The sequence below is a fragment of the Echiichthys vipera genome (genome assembly GCF_963691815.1).
Source record: "Echiichthys vipera genome assembly, chromosome: 7".
Taxonomy (NCBI): Eukaryota; Metazoa; Chordata; class Actinopteri; order Perciformes; family Trachinidae; genus Echiichthys; species Echiichthys vipera.
Genome location: NC_139832.1, coordinates 25,650,884 through 25,667,785, shown reverse-complemented (window position 1 = coordinate 25,667,785; position 16,902 = coordinate 25,650,884). Strand labels below are relative to the sequence as shown.

Below are 16,902 nucleotides of genomic sequence, written 5' to 3'. Positions count from 1 at the left end.
GAAGATGGAAACGGACTGTAACGAGGCAAACGCAGTACAGCAAACAGTAGAAAACCGATCAGAAAGGAACAAGAAGGCGGTTTTGTTATTACATACAATTCTCTAGCTGAAGTTTTTAGATGAGTGCCAAACGTGTTTTGTCCTTCAGCGGATAATCAAACGTCTCTTGTGCATTTACAGGTACAACTAACAAGCTTGACAAAGGTTAAAAGGAGAAAACAGTGAGTCAAAGCTTCTGTCGTACTACTGAAAAAGATAGACAGACATAAAAGTGATAGTGGTTCAGAATAGTTCCGTTGTGTTTGGTTGGCTAAGGGGCTCGTCTGTGGAGGCAAAGTATGAAGAGGTCATTTCACATGTTCAGGAGATGAAGTACCAGGTAAGGCACCAACATGTTTACCAAACAAATGAAAACTTCAAAGTCCCTTTTAACCAACACATCTCCAAATCACCCATTAAACACATTAAAAAGGGTCACCATGGATCAAAAAGCAAAGGGTTTAAAATGTGTATTTACATGCAAACCACCTGCCACAGTTGATCGTTGATTGATGTGGGGGCGGGGGTGTTTCAGTGACACACTGATTCACAATTAGGTGTCTGACTGTTTCAAGCTCAATATTAACTGGGAAAGAAAAAATAAAAATGAAAAGCAGCTGCAATTATCTCGCAAAACAATGTTTGAGTTTGTTACTGCCCATTACTCCAAGTGAGATGATTCAAAAAGAAAGAGAGAATTCCCCGTTAACTGAAGTATTTGGAATGTTCAAACACACAACTACAGTTGAAAAATAACTTCATCTCTTGGAACGCCTTGGTAGCGGAGTGGTTACAGCACGTGCCATAAAGCCACAATGTTCCGGGTTGTCCCCATTTCTACACGGTCCTCTGTTAAATAGATGCAAAATCTTAAAATTTTTTAAAAGTCACCTTAAAACTATGTCGGTTCTGGGAAAATACATTAGCGGTTATCACACGCGTTATTTTGAGTGGGGGACTGACGGCAAGTTTCCATTAGAACAAGGCTTCTGGCAGTGTGAATGTCAAACGGATGAAACAATTATCACTGACTTCAGTTCATCTGAATGAATCTACCTCAGCCTCACGAATAAAGAACTTAATTTCCTTCTATAAAAGCACAACATAGACCATGCGTTTACACAGGTCAAGGAGGAAAATCATACTTTGTGTGTGTGTGTGTGTGTGTGTATGGGGGGGGGGGGGGGGGTTACAGATCATATGACTAAGAGCAAGTAGTATGTCAGAGACAAACTCAAGTACCATATACTACGTTCATTAGGGAAAAAAACTACATTTATATCTATATATACACACGTAAAAAGGCTTGGAATTAGCAAAATCAACAGTGTTGCAAGAAGAGCAAGCAGGACAGCAGAAAAAACCCTCAAAGTGAAAGGTAAAGGTAGATCGAATAATGTCTCCTTTTGGCAGAGCAACATAGAGAGGAGCTGAACATTAACTGCAGAGTGTGTGGGTAGAGACTGACACAGGATGTGGCTTTGGGTAGAAACAAGTAGCAAAATACACAGTGATTCATTCAGAAGAAAATAAGCTGAAATAAGCATTTAAGAGCAGAGAGCAGTCTGTCATTAGCTTGGACGATATCTGTATATGATGTGGGAGATGACAGGTGTTCGCAGTGGGATCTGGTATTTTACATATATATATGTGTGTATGTATGTGTGTGTGTGTGTGTGTGACAAACACCAGTATGCAGTTGTACATAGATGTGAGGTTACTGTAAGTATTTACATGCGGCTTCCCTTCTTTGTGCACAGATGTTTTTGCTGCCACTTCATAGGAGGCAAAATGGCTGCCGTTACAAGCTCACACAGATGGTACATGGGGTGAAGGCCAAGGATGTGGAATCTACTCATAGTCCGGCTACGTGTGGCTGTGTTGAGTTCACCGGTCCATCATGCTGAGGATCATCTCTGGTGTCAGATCTCCGTTGGCGGCGGCCGCTGCTGCGTCCTCGCTCACAGCCAGCTCAACAGTCTCCACCCCTTCTCCGTCTAGCCCCACCCCCTCCACGGTCAGGGCCACTCCCTGCTCCAGAGGTGTCGCTGCAGAGGCGTCGGCATCCTCCTTCTTCACGATGATGTTCTCCACTGCTCCGGTGCTCTCATCCTCCACCTGAATGATGGCAGCAGCTACAACACACAACAACAAAAGACACACTTAGTGCTGCATTCAGGGGTTATGGGAAAAAAAAAATATTGCCTGCTAACACCTGCACTGTAAATGATACCCTTTCTAGGTCATGTTTTGCTTGTTTAAAATTCATCTGTGATTTGTTTTGAGACAGACAAAGCAAATTAAAGCTTAAAGAAAGGTTAATGCTCGACCACTGCCACATTTCTGTACCATTTCTAATGTTTATCTTGCCAGAATTGCAACGAAAGAGAATGTTTTTGCTGCTGTTTACAGAGTTGCAAAGAGAAACTGACATTTAATCAAAACGCTGTATATTATAGCGTAGATGGAATGTTGCTCTACTGTATGTTCACAAAGGGTTGAAAGCACATTCATTGAGTCCATTATTTTTTTTTTTTACTTTTAACCAAGAGCTCCATCTAGGGGGCTCACTAAGTTTTACAGTTCACTGGCATACTTAATAACAACTCTTGCACACACCGACCTTTCTGAAAGCTGTTGCCTAATGAGTCACTATTTTAGATAACCTTTGTTTGTGTAGATAGTGAAATAAAATAACATTCAGTCAGGCATTATCATTAGCTGCAATACTTTGATAGTTCCGTCAGCAGTTTGACCATGACTGACAGGGACCACATTAACTTAGGATCATACATGTGACCTGACCACCCCACCCCAGGACTAAATACATCCAGTTTTCCATTCCAAGTGCTCAACATCAACGGTTCTAATTTCTTGTCTAGTAAATCGTGTCAGTGTTCTCACCAGAAGCAGTTGCCTTGGCAGCCATTCTGACAGATTTATTGGGTGTTGGAGGCTTGGGGGCGTTCTTCGGGGGTCGGCCTCGTTTCCTCTTGACCGGTGGCTCATCGGGAGCTGGTATTGGGATGGCGGCAGGGGCCTGATCCAGGTCCATGCTTTCTTCGTCCTCTTCTTCCTGTAGCAGTAATGCTTCTTCCTCACCCTCACCCAATTCCTCACCACCATCCTCATCCCCATCATCCAGTTCAACGTGATCCTCCTCTGAACGACAGAGATTCAACAAAGACAGACATCACATAAATTATTCACAACCCAGCATCACACCCATACACGCTTGCATACAGTGTCAAATGCTCACCGCTGTCATCCTCATCTCTCCTGCTCCTCATCTTTTTCTTTCTGCCTCTTTTTCCTTTCTTTGGGGCTGGAGCTCCATTCTCGGTATCCTCCACCTCACCATTGCAGTTCTCAGAGTGGCGAGCCATGGTATTCTACAGGAACAAAGTTAGATCGTTGGTTGACTTTTATAACTTATTACTCATTAGCCCACATTGAAGAGTTCACTTCAGGTGTGAAGAAAGAGTGTCGTTACCCTGCGAGTGAAGGTCTTGCTACACTTGGGGCATACAAATGCGGTGGGGACAAAGTTGGGGTCGTGGTAGCGCTTGAAGTGCATATCCAGCAGCTGCTTCTGTCTGAAGGTCTTCTCACACTGGCTGCAGGCGTATGGTTTCTCTCCAGTGTGTGTTCGACGATGCATAACCATGTGGCGCTCCTGGACCAAGCAGCATATGACAAACAGTTAAAAAATAATTCATGGACAGTACCATACAGTCACGTCCAAAACTATTGGCAGGGCCAATCTGGCTGATCAGCATGAGTCGGGGGTAGTCACCACTGCGCCAGAGTGCGCAGTTGGCTGTTAATGACCGATTTTAAAAGTTAAATATTTTTACTTTTAAAATAGTACTGGCTTGGGTGACCCACACTTAATATTCAGGCCTACACTCATTACAATTCCTCGAGGGCCATTCAAGTACTCGTTTTTACAAATCTAATTTTAGAATGCAACGCATCAGGAAGTCCAACAGGCACCGTCAAGACGCTTGTTGACTGTCTCGGTCACTTTATTTTCGAACTAGTCGTCTGGGCCTTGCACAGTAACCCTGTCATGTAGCACAACTTCTCTCTGATGGCGAGGCGAAGAGCCGGTTCCAAAAATCAAAGGTGTTTGTTTGTCCGGTCAAGCGCAGAAGCAAGAGGTGCTGCGTACACCAAGAAACTTGAGTCTTTGTTTACCATTCAACTTAATTTGAAGGAGGACTACTCAAGGAATCGATCCCTCACTCCCATCCCTTATTCGTGGAACTAAAAATATATTTGTTTGGACACACCTGGCGGCAGCAGTAGTCACACATGTCACATTTGAACCTCTTCTCGTTCTTATGGGACTTCTGATGCTGGATCAAAGCATATCGCTCGTGGAAAACGGCGTCACAGTAACGACACTTCTTTCCGGTCTCGATGAATGAGTGCTGCTTACGAAGATGGACACCTGGAGATGCACACAGATAACAAAAGAGAGCACATTAGGGGAATCAAACACCATGGCGAAGTAAACTTTCTTTTCTGTCTGGGAAGTTTACACTCCGTGTGTGTGTGTTTACGTTACCCAAGTCACTCTTTCGTGCGATGACAGTGTCGCAGTGTGGACAGTGGAATTTGGCCACATTCTCTGTGTGTTTCTGCAGAATGTGCATCTTCATGGTTCCACTCTGGGTGAAGCGGGCATGGCAGATGTAGCACTCATAAGGTTTCTCTCCTGAGAAAAAGATTGAAAACGTACACAAGTCAAGGTTGGATGATTACAGAAATATCAGTTACCAGCGATGGCTGAGTACATCACTGGTTGTTGTTTTTGAGGAATGATTGTAATTTTATGATTTGCCTTGGAAGAACGAGCAGCCACTTCGCACCCACAGAGAGCATCTCAGCAGACACCATTTAGAGCAGGCATATTTTCACATCGTACTCAGTGAATTAAGGACCGATTTCAACCAAACCGGAGTTGGTGATTACTGAAACCAGTGGTGTAGTCCAAGGGATACACGGGTATTTTATTTTTCAGTCAGCGTTGCGTATACCCACTTCTGAATCCCCCTAGAAGCGCAACATGCAGTAGTATCTGCGAGCCAAAGTGCCCATTTTTTTCCTAGGATGGTGAAGCCATGACCCTCACTACTGTGGCTCTAATTGGCTAGTATGTGCTGCTTTTACTGATGAGACGAATGTGGAAATTGGAGGCAGAGAAGGGCGGGTCATGCCGAAGTAAATATTGCTAAAGACAAATTTACTTTTAAAAGTTTACTTGAAATGATTTGCCTTTTTGTGATGAACGGGTAAGATGAAGCGAGCTATCCATACATTTCATTCAATAATGGTAAGCGCCCTCGCGAATTAACATCAGCCAGCAGCTCAGCTAATGTTAGCGATGCTTCACCGGTACCAACGTGGACACCCACAGCCTATGATCCTGGGACAATGTGGATGAAGACGTGGGCCCATTTTTTGTATTGCTGGACCTTGCAAATTATGTTAATAACATGTCAGGGCTCGACAGTCACGGACAAGCTACAGCTACATCTTGTGTAATTTACGGAGCCCTGAAGGTGACAGTGCTCCATAGTTATTGACTTGATAAATCAAATTAAACTGACTATGACAATGTTACACTTTTGAATGACTTGAATGAGCAGAAATGATGTGACAATGAGCAAATACGACTGGTGTTTTTTTTTTGTAAACTAAATAGAGTAGTCTTACATGTCTGTTTCCAAAACAGGTTTTTTTTCTGGGCTGCGTTAAAAAAGAGCAAACATTTAGAGTATACCTACTTCTCCAGGGACCACTACACCCCTGGCTGGAACAATGGAAAGACTTTCATTTTGTTTCTGTCTAATTTGAATGAAGTTCAAAGGGAGAAATGTAAATTCAGAAGGTGCTTGGATGTATTTTTCTGTTTATAACAAAGGTTTATTATTATTATTCAGTGTTTTCATTAATTTTTATGATCCCACATAATTTATACAAAAGAATCCTAAGAGGTATGAAACACAATGTATGGTTTACAAAAGTATTGATTCAAACAATCCTGCATCCTTCAGTATTTTCTCTTATTACATGTGAAAATGATAGTTCTGTAGTTGGTTATAGTTGACAACTAATAGGAAAGGGATTTAGCAGAAAGTCAAATGACCTATCATTTTGATTGGAATAAATCATTTTGTAATGAAGCTAAAAAATAATAATAGAAAAACAGTTGCGGTGTCACTTTTACCTGAGTGTGTCCTCATGTGTCTCTTCAGCTTGTACGTGTCTCTGCTGGCGTAGCTGCAAAGACTGCACTGGAATGGACGCTCCCCAGTATGGGAACGAATGTGACGCTTTAGTTTGCTCACCTACACAACATCCACACCCAAATACAGAATCACATATCAGAACAATAATCCTGCCATTATATAGGCCAGACAGTTAGTAACCATTTGACATGCAGAGTATTTTTTAGATATACTTTCTGAAACAGTGTGGATTAACTTGTTGGACAAACACATTTTAACGTCATCCCTCCAATGCTACTGACTACAGAACTGTGAATGTATCATTTACCCTTCTTCACTCTTGGATGGGACATTGGTGCAACAAATGTTATACACACAACTATGTAAAACTTCAAAAACACTAAGAAGTCAGGAGCTTGTATTACCTCCACACTGGCATAGTCGCACATGGAGCATTTAAAGGGTTTCTCATGTGTGTGTTTGTAGCGTCGATGACGGACCAACTCTCCACTAGTCACAAAAGCCATATCACAGTCTGTGCACTTGTGTGGACGAGTTCCTGCAGAAAAAAAAAAAAAAAAAAAATCAACGCATGATACTGAAAAATTCTGTCTCCTCTGAAACGACTACTTGTTGTGGTCTCATTTAATGTTTTTAAGATAAGTGGTGGTTTATACCAGTGTGTGTATTGAGATGGTTTCTTAGCAGGGTGACCGTTCTGAAGGCTCTTCCACACAGGTGACATTTATGAGGTCTCTCGTCTGTGTGGCTCTTCATGTGTCTGTCCAGGTTGGAGCGTCGAGGGCACGTGTAGCTACACAGCTCGCACTGAAATGTTTTCTTCACTCCTGACAAACAACAATGACACACACAGACCTCACATTCAATTACAGTGCTTTAACTGAGACAGTGGCTATGGGGTTATGATACAAACAATAGCATGCTAAACATCACATCTGGAACACAACAAAAGGCTGAACTCTTAACACATGGAAAACAAAATAACTTCAATAACTGGTTATATTAGTTTTCAATTACAATTTGAGCAGAGTTCATTTGTGAATCAATAAATATGTGTTTTCATTATGACACAATTTCACTTAAAAGTTGATATGCAATAAAACTGAATTATCATATTAGCCTTTTTGAATTAAACGGCCAACAGCTAAATAATTAAATAATGAAAAACACCAATAATTCCAGACCTCTTCTGTGCATCTTCTAGTGTTGCAACTAATGTTGTATGTAATGTTATTCTGTACATATATTGCAAGTACATCATATGATGGATGTTACATTTTGCTTTGTTACTGGCATTATTGGCATGTTATACCTGATGCATTTTCTTTCTACAGATGAGATTTGCCTTTAATAATGGCAATTAACAATATGTTTTATTTCTTTATAAATGTAATTTGTATTATTATAAAACAGGGTAAAGGCGCATTTTCCACAACACAGCACTGCAAATATTTCCCAATAAAACCCGTGCGTTAACAAATGAAGGGATTCCGTCAACTACTAGAGGGCTTTTAATTTGAAAAGGAAACAGGAAGTGCTAAGAAGTATATTTTTTTTGTCTGTGACATATTCTGCAGACTATAGACTGTAAAAAAATAATAGAAAAAAAAGGTCTGAAAAGTGATGCCAATGTTGAAGTGCCTCACACCTGCATTCTCTCTCATGTCCAGCAGGAGGCGACTACATGGCCCCAAAAATAAGTCTGTTTGTTTAGAAGTCAATGGAAAAATGAGCCTTCTTGACATATTACTACTTATGGTCTCAATCGCTAGTTTCAAGTGTTTCTCAATACAGCATGATGATCATTTTGTAAATGATTGTCCCATTTAGAGAAAAATAGACGATAAAGCCAATCCAAATCAAACGTCACAAACAGTGACTCATGGTGTCATTTCCCACCCCATAATGCCCTGAAACAAGCAAAGAGAAGTGTCTCACCTTTCTTCTTGATCTTAGTGGGTTTTGGTGGTTTCATATTGCCCACCACTTTCTCAGCATTGACCTCAGACAGAAGGCCCTCCTGCTGTTCTTCTTCAAAGTCATAGACACTGACATCCATATCCTTATCTCCTTCAGCATAACGCAGACGGCTCTTTTTACCCTGAAAAAAAAAGCAAGTCATTAGACCTCATCATAAGCTGATGACAGTTAAAGATGTCAACATAACACACAAGGCTTGCTACCGCACAACTATCTTACCTTCTTGGACTTCTTGATAGCTCCAGATGGGGGCTGATAGTCTGGGTCTTTAGCCCAGTGTGAGTCGTCATTCTGGGGCTGAATGGGTTCATCCTCCCCCTGTTCCAGCAGCTGGTTCGCCACCTCCTCATCTTCCTCCACATGATGGACTACTCCTCCCTCCTCCTGCTCCACTGTCTCCACCTCCCCATTAGCTCCAACTTTAACTACCTACACATCAAATGGATTAATTGTTTAGTCAATTAAACACTTAAGACAACTTATTGTCTCCGGTTTTCTACTGGGGGTTCTGACGTGCAAAAGAGAGATTATGGAATTATGAACATTGGTATTGAAGCTGAAACGCCAGTAATTTCTTTACTGTACCCTACTGAGTTTGTCGACCTCAGACTGCATGTGTTGCAGCTCTGTTCTCCATTACAAAAGCCCATTTCATACTTACATGTCAGTGAAATTTAGAGTGCACTGTTGTGAAATATACAACAATATTTTTTTTAATTAGCAAAAAGCAGTGAAAAAAGCATTCAGCGAGCAGCTTCTCACTTTCAGCCGTCCATGCCCTCAGCTATTTAAAAATCGGTGTTTCTTTCATTTATTACACTAGTTTTATTTTCTTTATGCACAAGAGATGATAATTGAGTGATAAATATATCACTGTGCTTTAAGGAGGCAGAAAAAGCATCTATTGTTCTACCTTGTGTGGCCTTAATGTGATGCCATTCAATTCAGACTTGAGTCATGTTGGAAGTCTTACAAATGTATTTCTGGAAAGATTCCAACCATGACCCTTACATAAAAGGGACTCAAAATATTGACTGTGAAGTGAACAGATTTATGTAATAAAGTGTATTTCTGACAGGGCCCTAAAAAGTGATGTAGCTGCAAATGTTCATTAATGTTATATGCTTGAGTTAAAACTCTGCCCATGAGTGTTAATGACGGTTAGTATACCTGAAAGCCCTCAGGCAGCGGCAGCGTGTGGCAGATGACCGGGTCTCCGTCCTTTGGCATAGCAGTGGTGTCTACAAAAGTGCCTTGCTGCAGGGCCTCCACGGTGGTGGCAGAAACAGGCACCTGGACCAGCTGGAGCTCCCCTAGCCCCAGAGCTGCCTGCTCCTCCATGTTTACCACCTGAGAACAAAGAGACCTGAAGTAAACACACGGGTCCAGGGAATCTACATATATCTATCAAGGCTAATTCAGGACCTGATGGTTGAAACAACCCATCTGAGAATTTAAAAGCTTACAGACAGCTTAGGAATTCAGCTCCCCTGCAACATGGATAACAAAGAAATGGATGCTAGATGCATGGGCCACCAAGCCCCTACGTTTGATGACCAGAGTATTTTTTTGTGGCCCAAATGTAAACGTGTATAAAAACAAAACAGAAAAGGCAATTTAATGCAACTTTACACATTTCTTAACTTTGACACTAAAATAAATGAAAAGCAGAAATAAACAGAATAAAAACATATAATTATCTTTGAAATTTGAAAACTCAAGTTCTTTGTAAACATATCAGGTAACTTATGCGGCTCCATCAATTCACAAGTAGCATCAAGAGTGTAAACGCAGACACAACAGAGGAGGGCTGATAAAACGCAGAGTCGCCTACTGGGGATATTTGGTGGTCACGGAGTAACTTTCTGTCACCCCAGGGCTTTGGGTCAAGCTTAATGTTGAACCCTGTAAAAGACGAAATAACTGCATGGATGATGTGAAATGGCGCCAAAAGAGCACCTACCTGCAGTGTGATGATTTGAGTCTGGTCCACTGTTGTTACAGTTGCTTGGTGAGCGGCACCTGCTACCCCTCCTGATCCTCCGACTGCAGCATCTATCACCTGGGAATCAACTTAATTTTAATGGGCTGCTACATTAAATTTTAGGCAAAAGAAAAAACTCCAGCAGGCATGTTAGGGCTCCTCAGTCATAGCTGATTTTTATAATTTAAAACCAGAACGTAATCAGCACAAATAAAACATTCTTGTGAGATCATGGCTGCTTCCTGCCCAGACTGGGCAACTATCAGATCACATCAAACACAGAGCTCTTAACAGTGATCTTACCTCAGTCTTCATCTGCAACAGGGTGGGATCCAGTGAGTCCATAACCATCATTTCAACCCCTGCGCCACCGTCCACACCAACCCCCACCCCAGCTTCCATCAGCTGCTGGGCCTGGGTGGCTGCTACCATTCCGTCCCCGTGACCTGAAACATAACATTGCTGGGAATAAAACATTTAACCACGTTCTCCACAAAAACATGCAATAATTGCTTCTAGTTGCAATAGAAATCTACATCTCAGTGCTCTTTTTACATATAAGAACCTTGTTCCAGGATGACTCCTGCTTGTCCCTCTACCACGCCCCCGGCCTCTGCAGCTTGCTGGAGGAGGTCGGCCACCATGGCATCCTGGCTGTGAACGGCCTGGATGGAGGGGAAGTCTTTGGCGGGGACCTCCACCACACCTACACCCTCTGTTGGCCCAACGTCCATGCTGGGTAGGAACTGAAATATGGCATCACAGTAACAAACATTATCTAGCCGTGCATTGCATGACATTCCTCCCCATCATCTGGCCTGCTGAGTATTTCTTCTTTATAAAAGTAGTGTTCAGTCTTGATGATAATAAAAATAATAGATCAATCTTATATAGCGCTTTTCTCAGTACTCAAAGATGCTTAGACAGAAAGATTATGTAGATTTCTTTTCTGCAACCCATCATGTAACAGCTAACTGAATAGGGTCTTCAAAAAAAGCATGGGAGAATGAACTAACCAGTGTTATGACCTGTAATATAAACCTGCAGACCCTTTCGTCACATTACACCAACTTGTTACATTCCCATCATGGAGCTTAACCCTTACCCTGACGTCGTGCCTGATTACGAGGTCATTCTTGTTTCACGTTGTGCTTAGCAGGGTTAAACACAGGCGTTTGCATTTCATGCTAATTCTATACTAAATATGGTTTCATATACAGTAATTTGGTCTGACCAAAGATCCAAATGATCTAACTAACTAACTAAAAGTTAGTTATGTTGAGAGTTAGACGCCAAATACAAGCTACGTACATGATGACGAACTATTACTATCCACCTGCAGTGAGCTGGCTAACAGAGCTTAGCGTCCATGTTCAACTTTGAATCTCATGCTGCGTTTCATTAGTTGTTCAACATGCCCTCCTTCACTTCACTCCCTCAGCCCTTGGTATTACGTAACAGCATATGTCACACAGAGGCCACTTTGAGAGCTGAGGGAAATTGGACGGGGAGAGGAGCAGGGGATGAAAGGGAACGCACCTGCCCTCGTTCACTTCAGCCCAAACTATCATGGATCCCCCAGGTGCAGGGTTAGCGCTGTGCTGCTTCTTACAGATAATCAGAAATACATGTAGACTCATTTTTAATGAAATGAAGGCGTTTTCTACAGATGATTGCAATACGTCGGCGCCGTCTGCCCTTTGTAAACAGCTGCATCCGTCTTTGAATAAGAAACTTCTGTTTGTGATTTATATAATGATTATCATCATTATTATTATTACTATGATATATTGCAAAATAACATTTATTCCATGCGTTTACAGATAGTGTTGATTAGAAACCACACAAGTGAAGATTTATAAACTAAGTAGACTAAATACTTACTGCACCTAGACATTTTCAGTAAAAGAGTTCTTAAGAAACTTTCTGCTAAATAGGCGAACTTCCCACACATGTAAGAGGACAGACTTGAATACAGAAACCATGTCAGATAGTGAATTTCTTTTAATGATAAAAAAGTTGCTTTATTTATGAATATTGTTCTTCTTTAGTGGTCAGCAATCACAGAGTTTTACGTACATTACTGCCATCTACCCATGGATGTATTCTCTTGCCTCAAATGCATAACTGCAATGCATTGTGGGTGATATCCATCTCTGACCATCGTTCACGCGATCACTCAGCCCTCCAAGGGTCGATCTCACCGAGTTCACTTCAACTATTCAGATTATTGGAACGACACTTGAGGGCAAGTTTCAAGGGGAAGTGAACGAGGGCGTGATGAACCACTATTGAAACGCAGCATCAGTCTCTTTGATCGCCATCTTATGTTGTCTACAGGGGTCTATGGGTTCGCTGCACGGAGTAACCATTCAATACTGACTTCTGACCTGTGAGTTTGGATAAAAGGGGCTGTTTGATGGAATGTCTGTGGCAAGTATGACATATTACAAACAACCCATTGTTTTAAACTTGTTGGCACTTAACACTACTAGTGTTACCTGAAACAGCAACGAAAAATTGACTCTGATTGACATGATTTCTGTAGACTGGGCCTGCAGGGTTGTGGTAGGGGATCCCTCTCTTGCTTTGCAGCTGAAGGCCCTGAGCTTTGCTGAATCAAATGTCTGCTACCTGACTGTCCCTGTCAACCTGAAGGAGGGAGGGAGGGAGGGAGGGAAATGTTATACAGCTGCACTTACACATACAGACATAGTGACTTTAACAGCCCAAACATCTCTGACAACTGTTGTGTTCAAGATTATTGCGCTCACCTTAGGCTTCAGGCTTCTACCTGACTGTAAACATGTAAGAGGGAACAATGGTTCTGCTATTGAGTAGGGCTGGGCAATATATTGATATTGTGACATGAGACTTCACATCATCTTTAGATTTAGGATATTGTAATATTGTCTTTTCCTTGTTTTAACCGGTTACAGTAAACTTACTAGACTGTTCTAGCGGTTCTTTTATTTGTGTTTATCCACTTAGTCATCATCATAGACTGTATATAAAGATGGACGGCATGACAGTTCCCCAAAAGTGAATCCAAAACATTTATATCACCCTCTGGCCGCAGTATAGGATATACACCCTGCCCCCCATGGACCTAACTGAAAAAAATCAAACTACACATCAAATACATTTTCCCAATGAAGATCTAAAAACATGATTATTGTTATTCTACAGTGCAGCAGGTACTGGGGATGCAATTCTCCCGGACTGACGGGGGCAGCGTATACGCCAACATCTGTTCTACTGACTGTTTTAACCGCGGCGAGCCTCTATCTTCAACGTACATCTATGGCAAACGGCGTTCAGAGCTCACCCTGAGCTCTCTGCTGTTGTTTTTCACAGAGCCGAATGTTAGCAATAACACAGCGGACCCCGGGATTATTTCAGTAAACTTAACTATAACCAGCCCAGCTTTATGTGAAAAAAAAAACAACAGCAGAGGAACAACAGACTTGCTGCTTCAGTCGAGTTTCCATCAGCTAACACCGCAAATAGAATCTAACACTAAACATATCCAACGTGTTATCCTCGTTATCTGTATCCTGAAATATCAGTGTGTTTTTAAATACAGGGATATATTGTTTTGTTGGTGGGATTGAAGTGGGTATAGAGAATCGTGGATTGTATTGGTATTCACTACTAAATTTTCCTCGGCCATAATATCCAAACTTGTGATGACTATCTGTCAAAAAGCTTGTGTAAATATTTTGTGAAACCTCCAATGGTTGCAATATCAATATATTTGTGATTTCCTCCATATCGCCCAGCCCTACTTTAAAGTGCTTCCACGACAGCTTATCTCCTCTCTTTTATTCCTGCAGCTCAGCAGCTGAGAACAGATCAGTCCTCTTGAACATACCGGCATGACAAAGTGACATTACGTGAAGTGGTGAACAAGGTCATGCAACATATGCTCACATAATACATTCTTTCCAGTCTTTCTAACACAGCACACTGCATTCAGTCCTCACTTATTAGGTAGAGCTGCTTTATACTATATTTTGCATATAGTGTATATAAAGCACGAATGTTCAAGACATCAACAATAGGGCTGCAACTAACAATTATTTTTATTATCAATTAATCTGTGGATAATTTTCTCAGTTAATCGATTAGTTAGGTGATCTATAAAATGTCAGAAACATTTTGTTCACTGTGTCCTCAGAGCCATGGTCATGGAGAAGTAAAGAAATGAGAAAACACTCACATTTGAGAAGCTGAAATCGGAGATTTGGGATTTAAAATTACTCAAATCGATTATCAAGATAGTTGGGGATTCATTTAATAGTCGACAACTAATAGATTAACTGATTTATCGTTCCAGCTCTATAAAACAAATAATAATCATTAATATTAATATAATATTCAAAAGTGTAGGCTCAAATAAAGATCTATGTGATTTTGATCTTGTATGATTATGTTCAAGAATAATTAGTACATCTGTGGTTAAAAACAACTGCATGAGGATTTCATGAACAGGTAGAAAACATTGTACAACTTATATCCACACAAAAATTCAAAAAAAGAAGTGCTTTGGTAACCTTTTCACAATTTAACCCTTTGACCTTGTCTGCATCATTTACAGGTATGTGCCTGTAAAAGCAACATGGCTCATATTATGGATGAAGCCGCTCATTAACAACCAAAGTACCTGGTAAGATGGACTCTGGGTGTGTGTAAAGTATTTGAAATGGTGTAAAATAGTTGCTCATCACAGCTGCACTCTGGTCTTAACTGACTGAATACAAACAAATTAAGGAGGTGCTTAATGTAAACTGTATAACATACTGACAAGGAGTGTAGCAGCTGCACTGTCGTGTTTGGGACAAAACATAACATCTGTTAGTTTGCAGGGCTCCGTGTCCACCTGATTTAATGTTGCTAAATGGTGGGAGCTTGGGAGGCTCTAATAAAGGCCTTCATAGACCATTTGTCTCATGGTAACATTACTACAAATGAACCACAACAGAGCAATGATACAGAGCGCCCAGCCGGGGCAGCTGTCAGCAGCCTGCACTGCATTTTATATGGCGGTATTTTTGTAGCTCTCCAAGCCGAATCGTAGAGGGAGCTCTCCGCTATAATATATCTCTGTGGCTATGATGCTCTAGGTGGGCTTAGAATAAGAGACAAGCGGGCGAAGGGTGCAACAACAACTGCCAACTCCGACCACAGCGCGTTGACGGGGAAAAAACGAAGATAAATGCAATACAGGACACCGGGAGATGGGTGAATTTGGGAGAACGTAAATCGCGTGTTTGCTGTGAGTGAATCGGTGGCTGCTGTGATCTCCGTTTTGCTGTCAATGCCTCGTCATTCTTGTTTCCGCGGCGGCCTTAACGTTACAGTCTCCGTGTATTGTGTATTTATGTATTTACCACGAGCAAAGCTGACGGAACTTACTTTAATATAAATATCAGTCAACAGTGAAATGCAATACAATAACAAATGCTTGTTGTTTTTACTTTTGGGAACTCTGTTTCATAACATTTAAGGACGTTGGGTGGGGAAAGGCCTAGTCTCTGACTGTTGGCTAGCGTGAGCTGCTACATGGATTTATTCACATAAAGCTCGAGTTTAGCCTTATAACACGCTAAATAGTAACATTGGATAAAATGCGACATGGTTGTTTGTATGCGATAGCTTTATTAGCTAGGTACAAGGGTGTTTGTTTGTGTGACACTTGGCCTGCTAACACAAACATGCTACATTAGCTGTGGTGAGAAGTTAAACCCGCCAGTTTCATGTCGTCGAGGCTGTAAAGAAACAAAGAGAGAAAATGGACGCCTCGGCCTAAACTCTCCAACCAAACCGTCCAAGTATTATTAAGTTATCCTCGACGGTATGTTCACAGATACGTGTAAAATACAGCGGGGTGAGCATACATTTATCACAACTTGGGTTATTTAAACGTATTTTGACGGGTTTTTCAATAACGATAGAGGGAGACAAACACTCTCCGACGAGCTGGCCGGACCCAGAGCCCCATCGTGACACCTAGAGGCCGATTAAAGATCCTGCAAACTCCCCCCCTTATCAGAAAAGTAGTGATACTTTACCTGTTCTTTGTGTGTTTCTCTTCCCGTTTAACTCGACCGAAAGCAGAGAGTCTGTGCTACAAAGTTGAATAGGCTGGTGAGGAAATGCAGGCTTCTTCGCAGTTTGTTTTAATCCCTCTCCCGCTTTAGCAGAGTAGCCTCTGCCACAAAATGGCAGTTGGCAGCTCAGTGCGCCTGTGCGGCCGCTGGGGGGTGGTGTCGAAGCTGCTGCAGACACCCTGATTGGCCAGGAGGGGCGCCCCGTTGGAATACATTGAAGGCCATTTATCACAACACTAGGGAGAGAGCTTCTTTCGGGATCCTCGGATATATGAGCTTTATTCAAAGAAAATCACTTCGAAATGTCAAAGTCTATGGTGGCAGCAAGTCAAATCATGTTCCATTTAAATAAAATGAATCATTTGAAATGACGTGAGAGCATCTGTTTACATATCATTGTGGTTTATACTGTAGCATTTTACTTGCTGTGTAGCATGAAGTCACACCTGTCAGTCATATGAGTGCAAAAATGACCAGGAAATACAAAGTTCACATAAATCTTTATTGAAACCTTAAATTGTGTTGA

At 41.6% G+C, this 16,902-nt stretch overlaps 1 protein-coding gene across 1 annotated transcript; it reads right to left on the bottom strand.

Moving 5' to 3' along the window:
- Positions 1-1,228: 1,228 nt before the first annotated feature.
- On the bottom strand, positions 1,229-16,462 carry ctcf (CCCTC-binding factor (zinc finger protein)). The gene is made up of 16 exons (XM_083917248.1): positions 16,338-16,462; positions 10,829-11,009; positions 10,567-10,709; positions 10,243-10,341; positions 9,450-9,629; positions 8,499-8,708; positions 8,238-8,400; positions 6,956-7,126; positions 6,704-6,837; positions 6,278-6,398; positions 4,613-4,762; positions 4,335-4,495; positions 3,533-3,715; positions 3,299-3,431; positions 2,944-3,201; positions 1,229-2,174 (listed from the first exon to the last, which is right to left on the bottom strand). The coding sequence occupies exons 2-16, from the start codon at positions 10,995-10,997 to the stop codon at positions 1,927-1,929; spliced, it is 2,523 nt and encodes an 840-aa protein (XP_083773374.1). The 5' UTR covers positions 10,998-11,009; positions 16,338-16,462; the 3' UTR covers positions 1,229-1,926.
- Between the last annotated feature and the right edge of the window lie 440 nt (positions 16,463-16,902).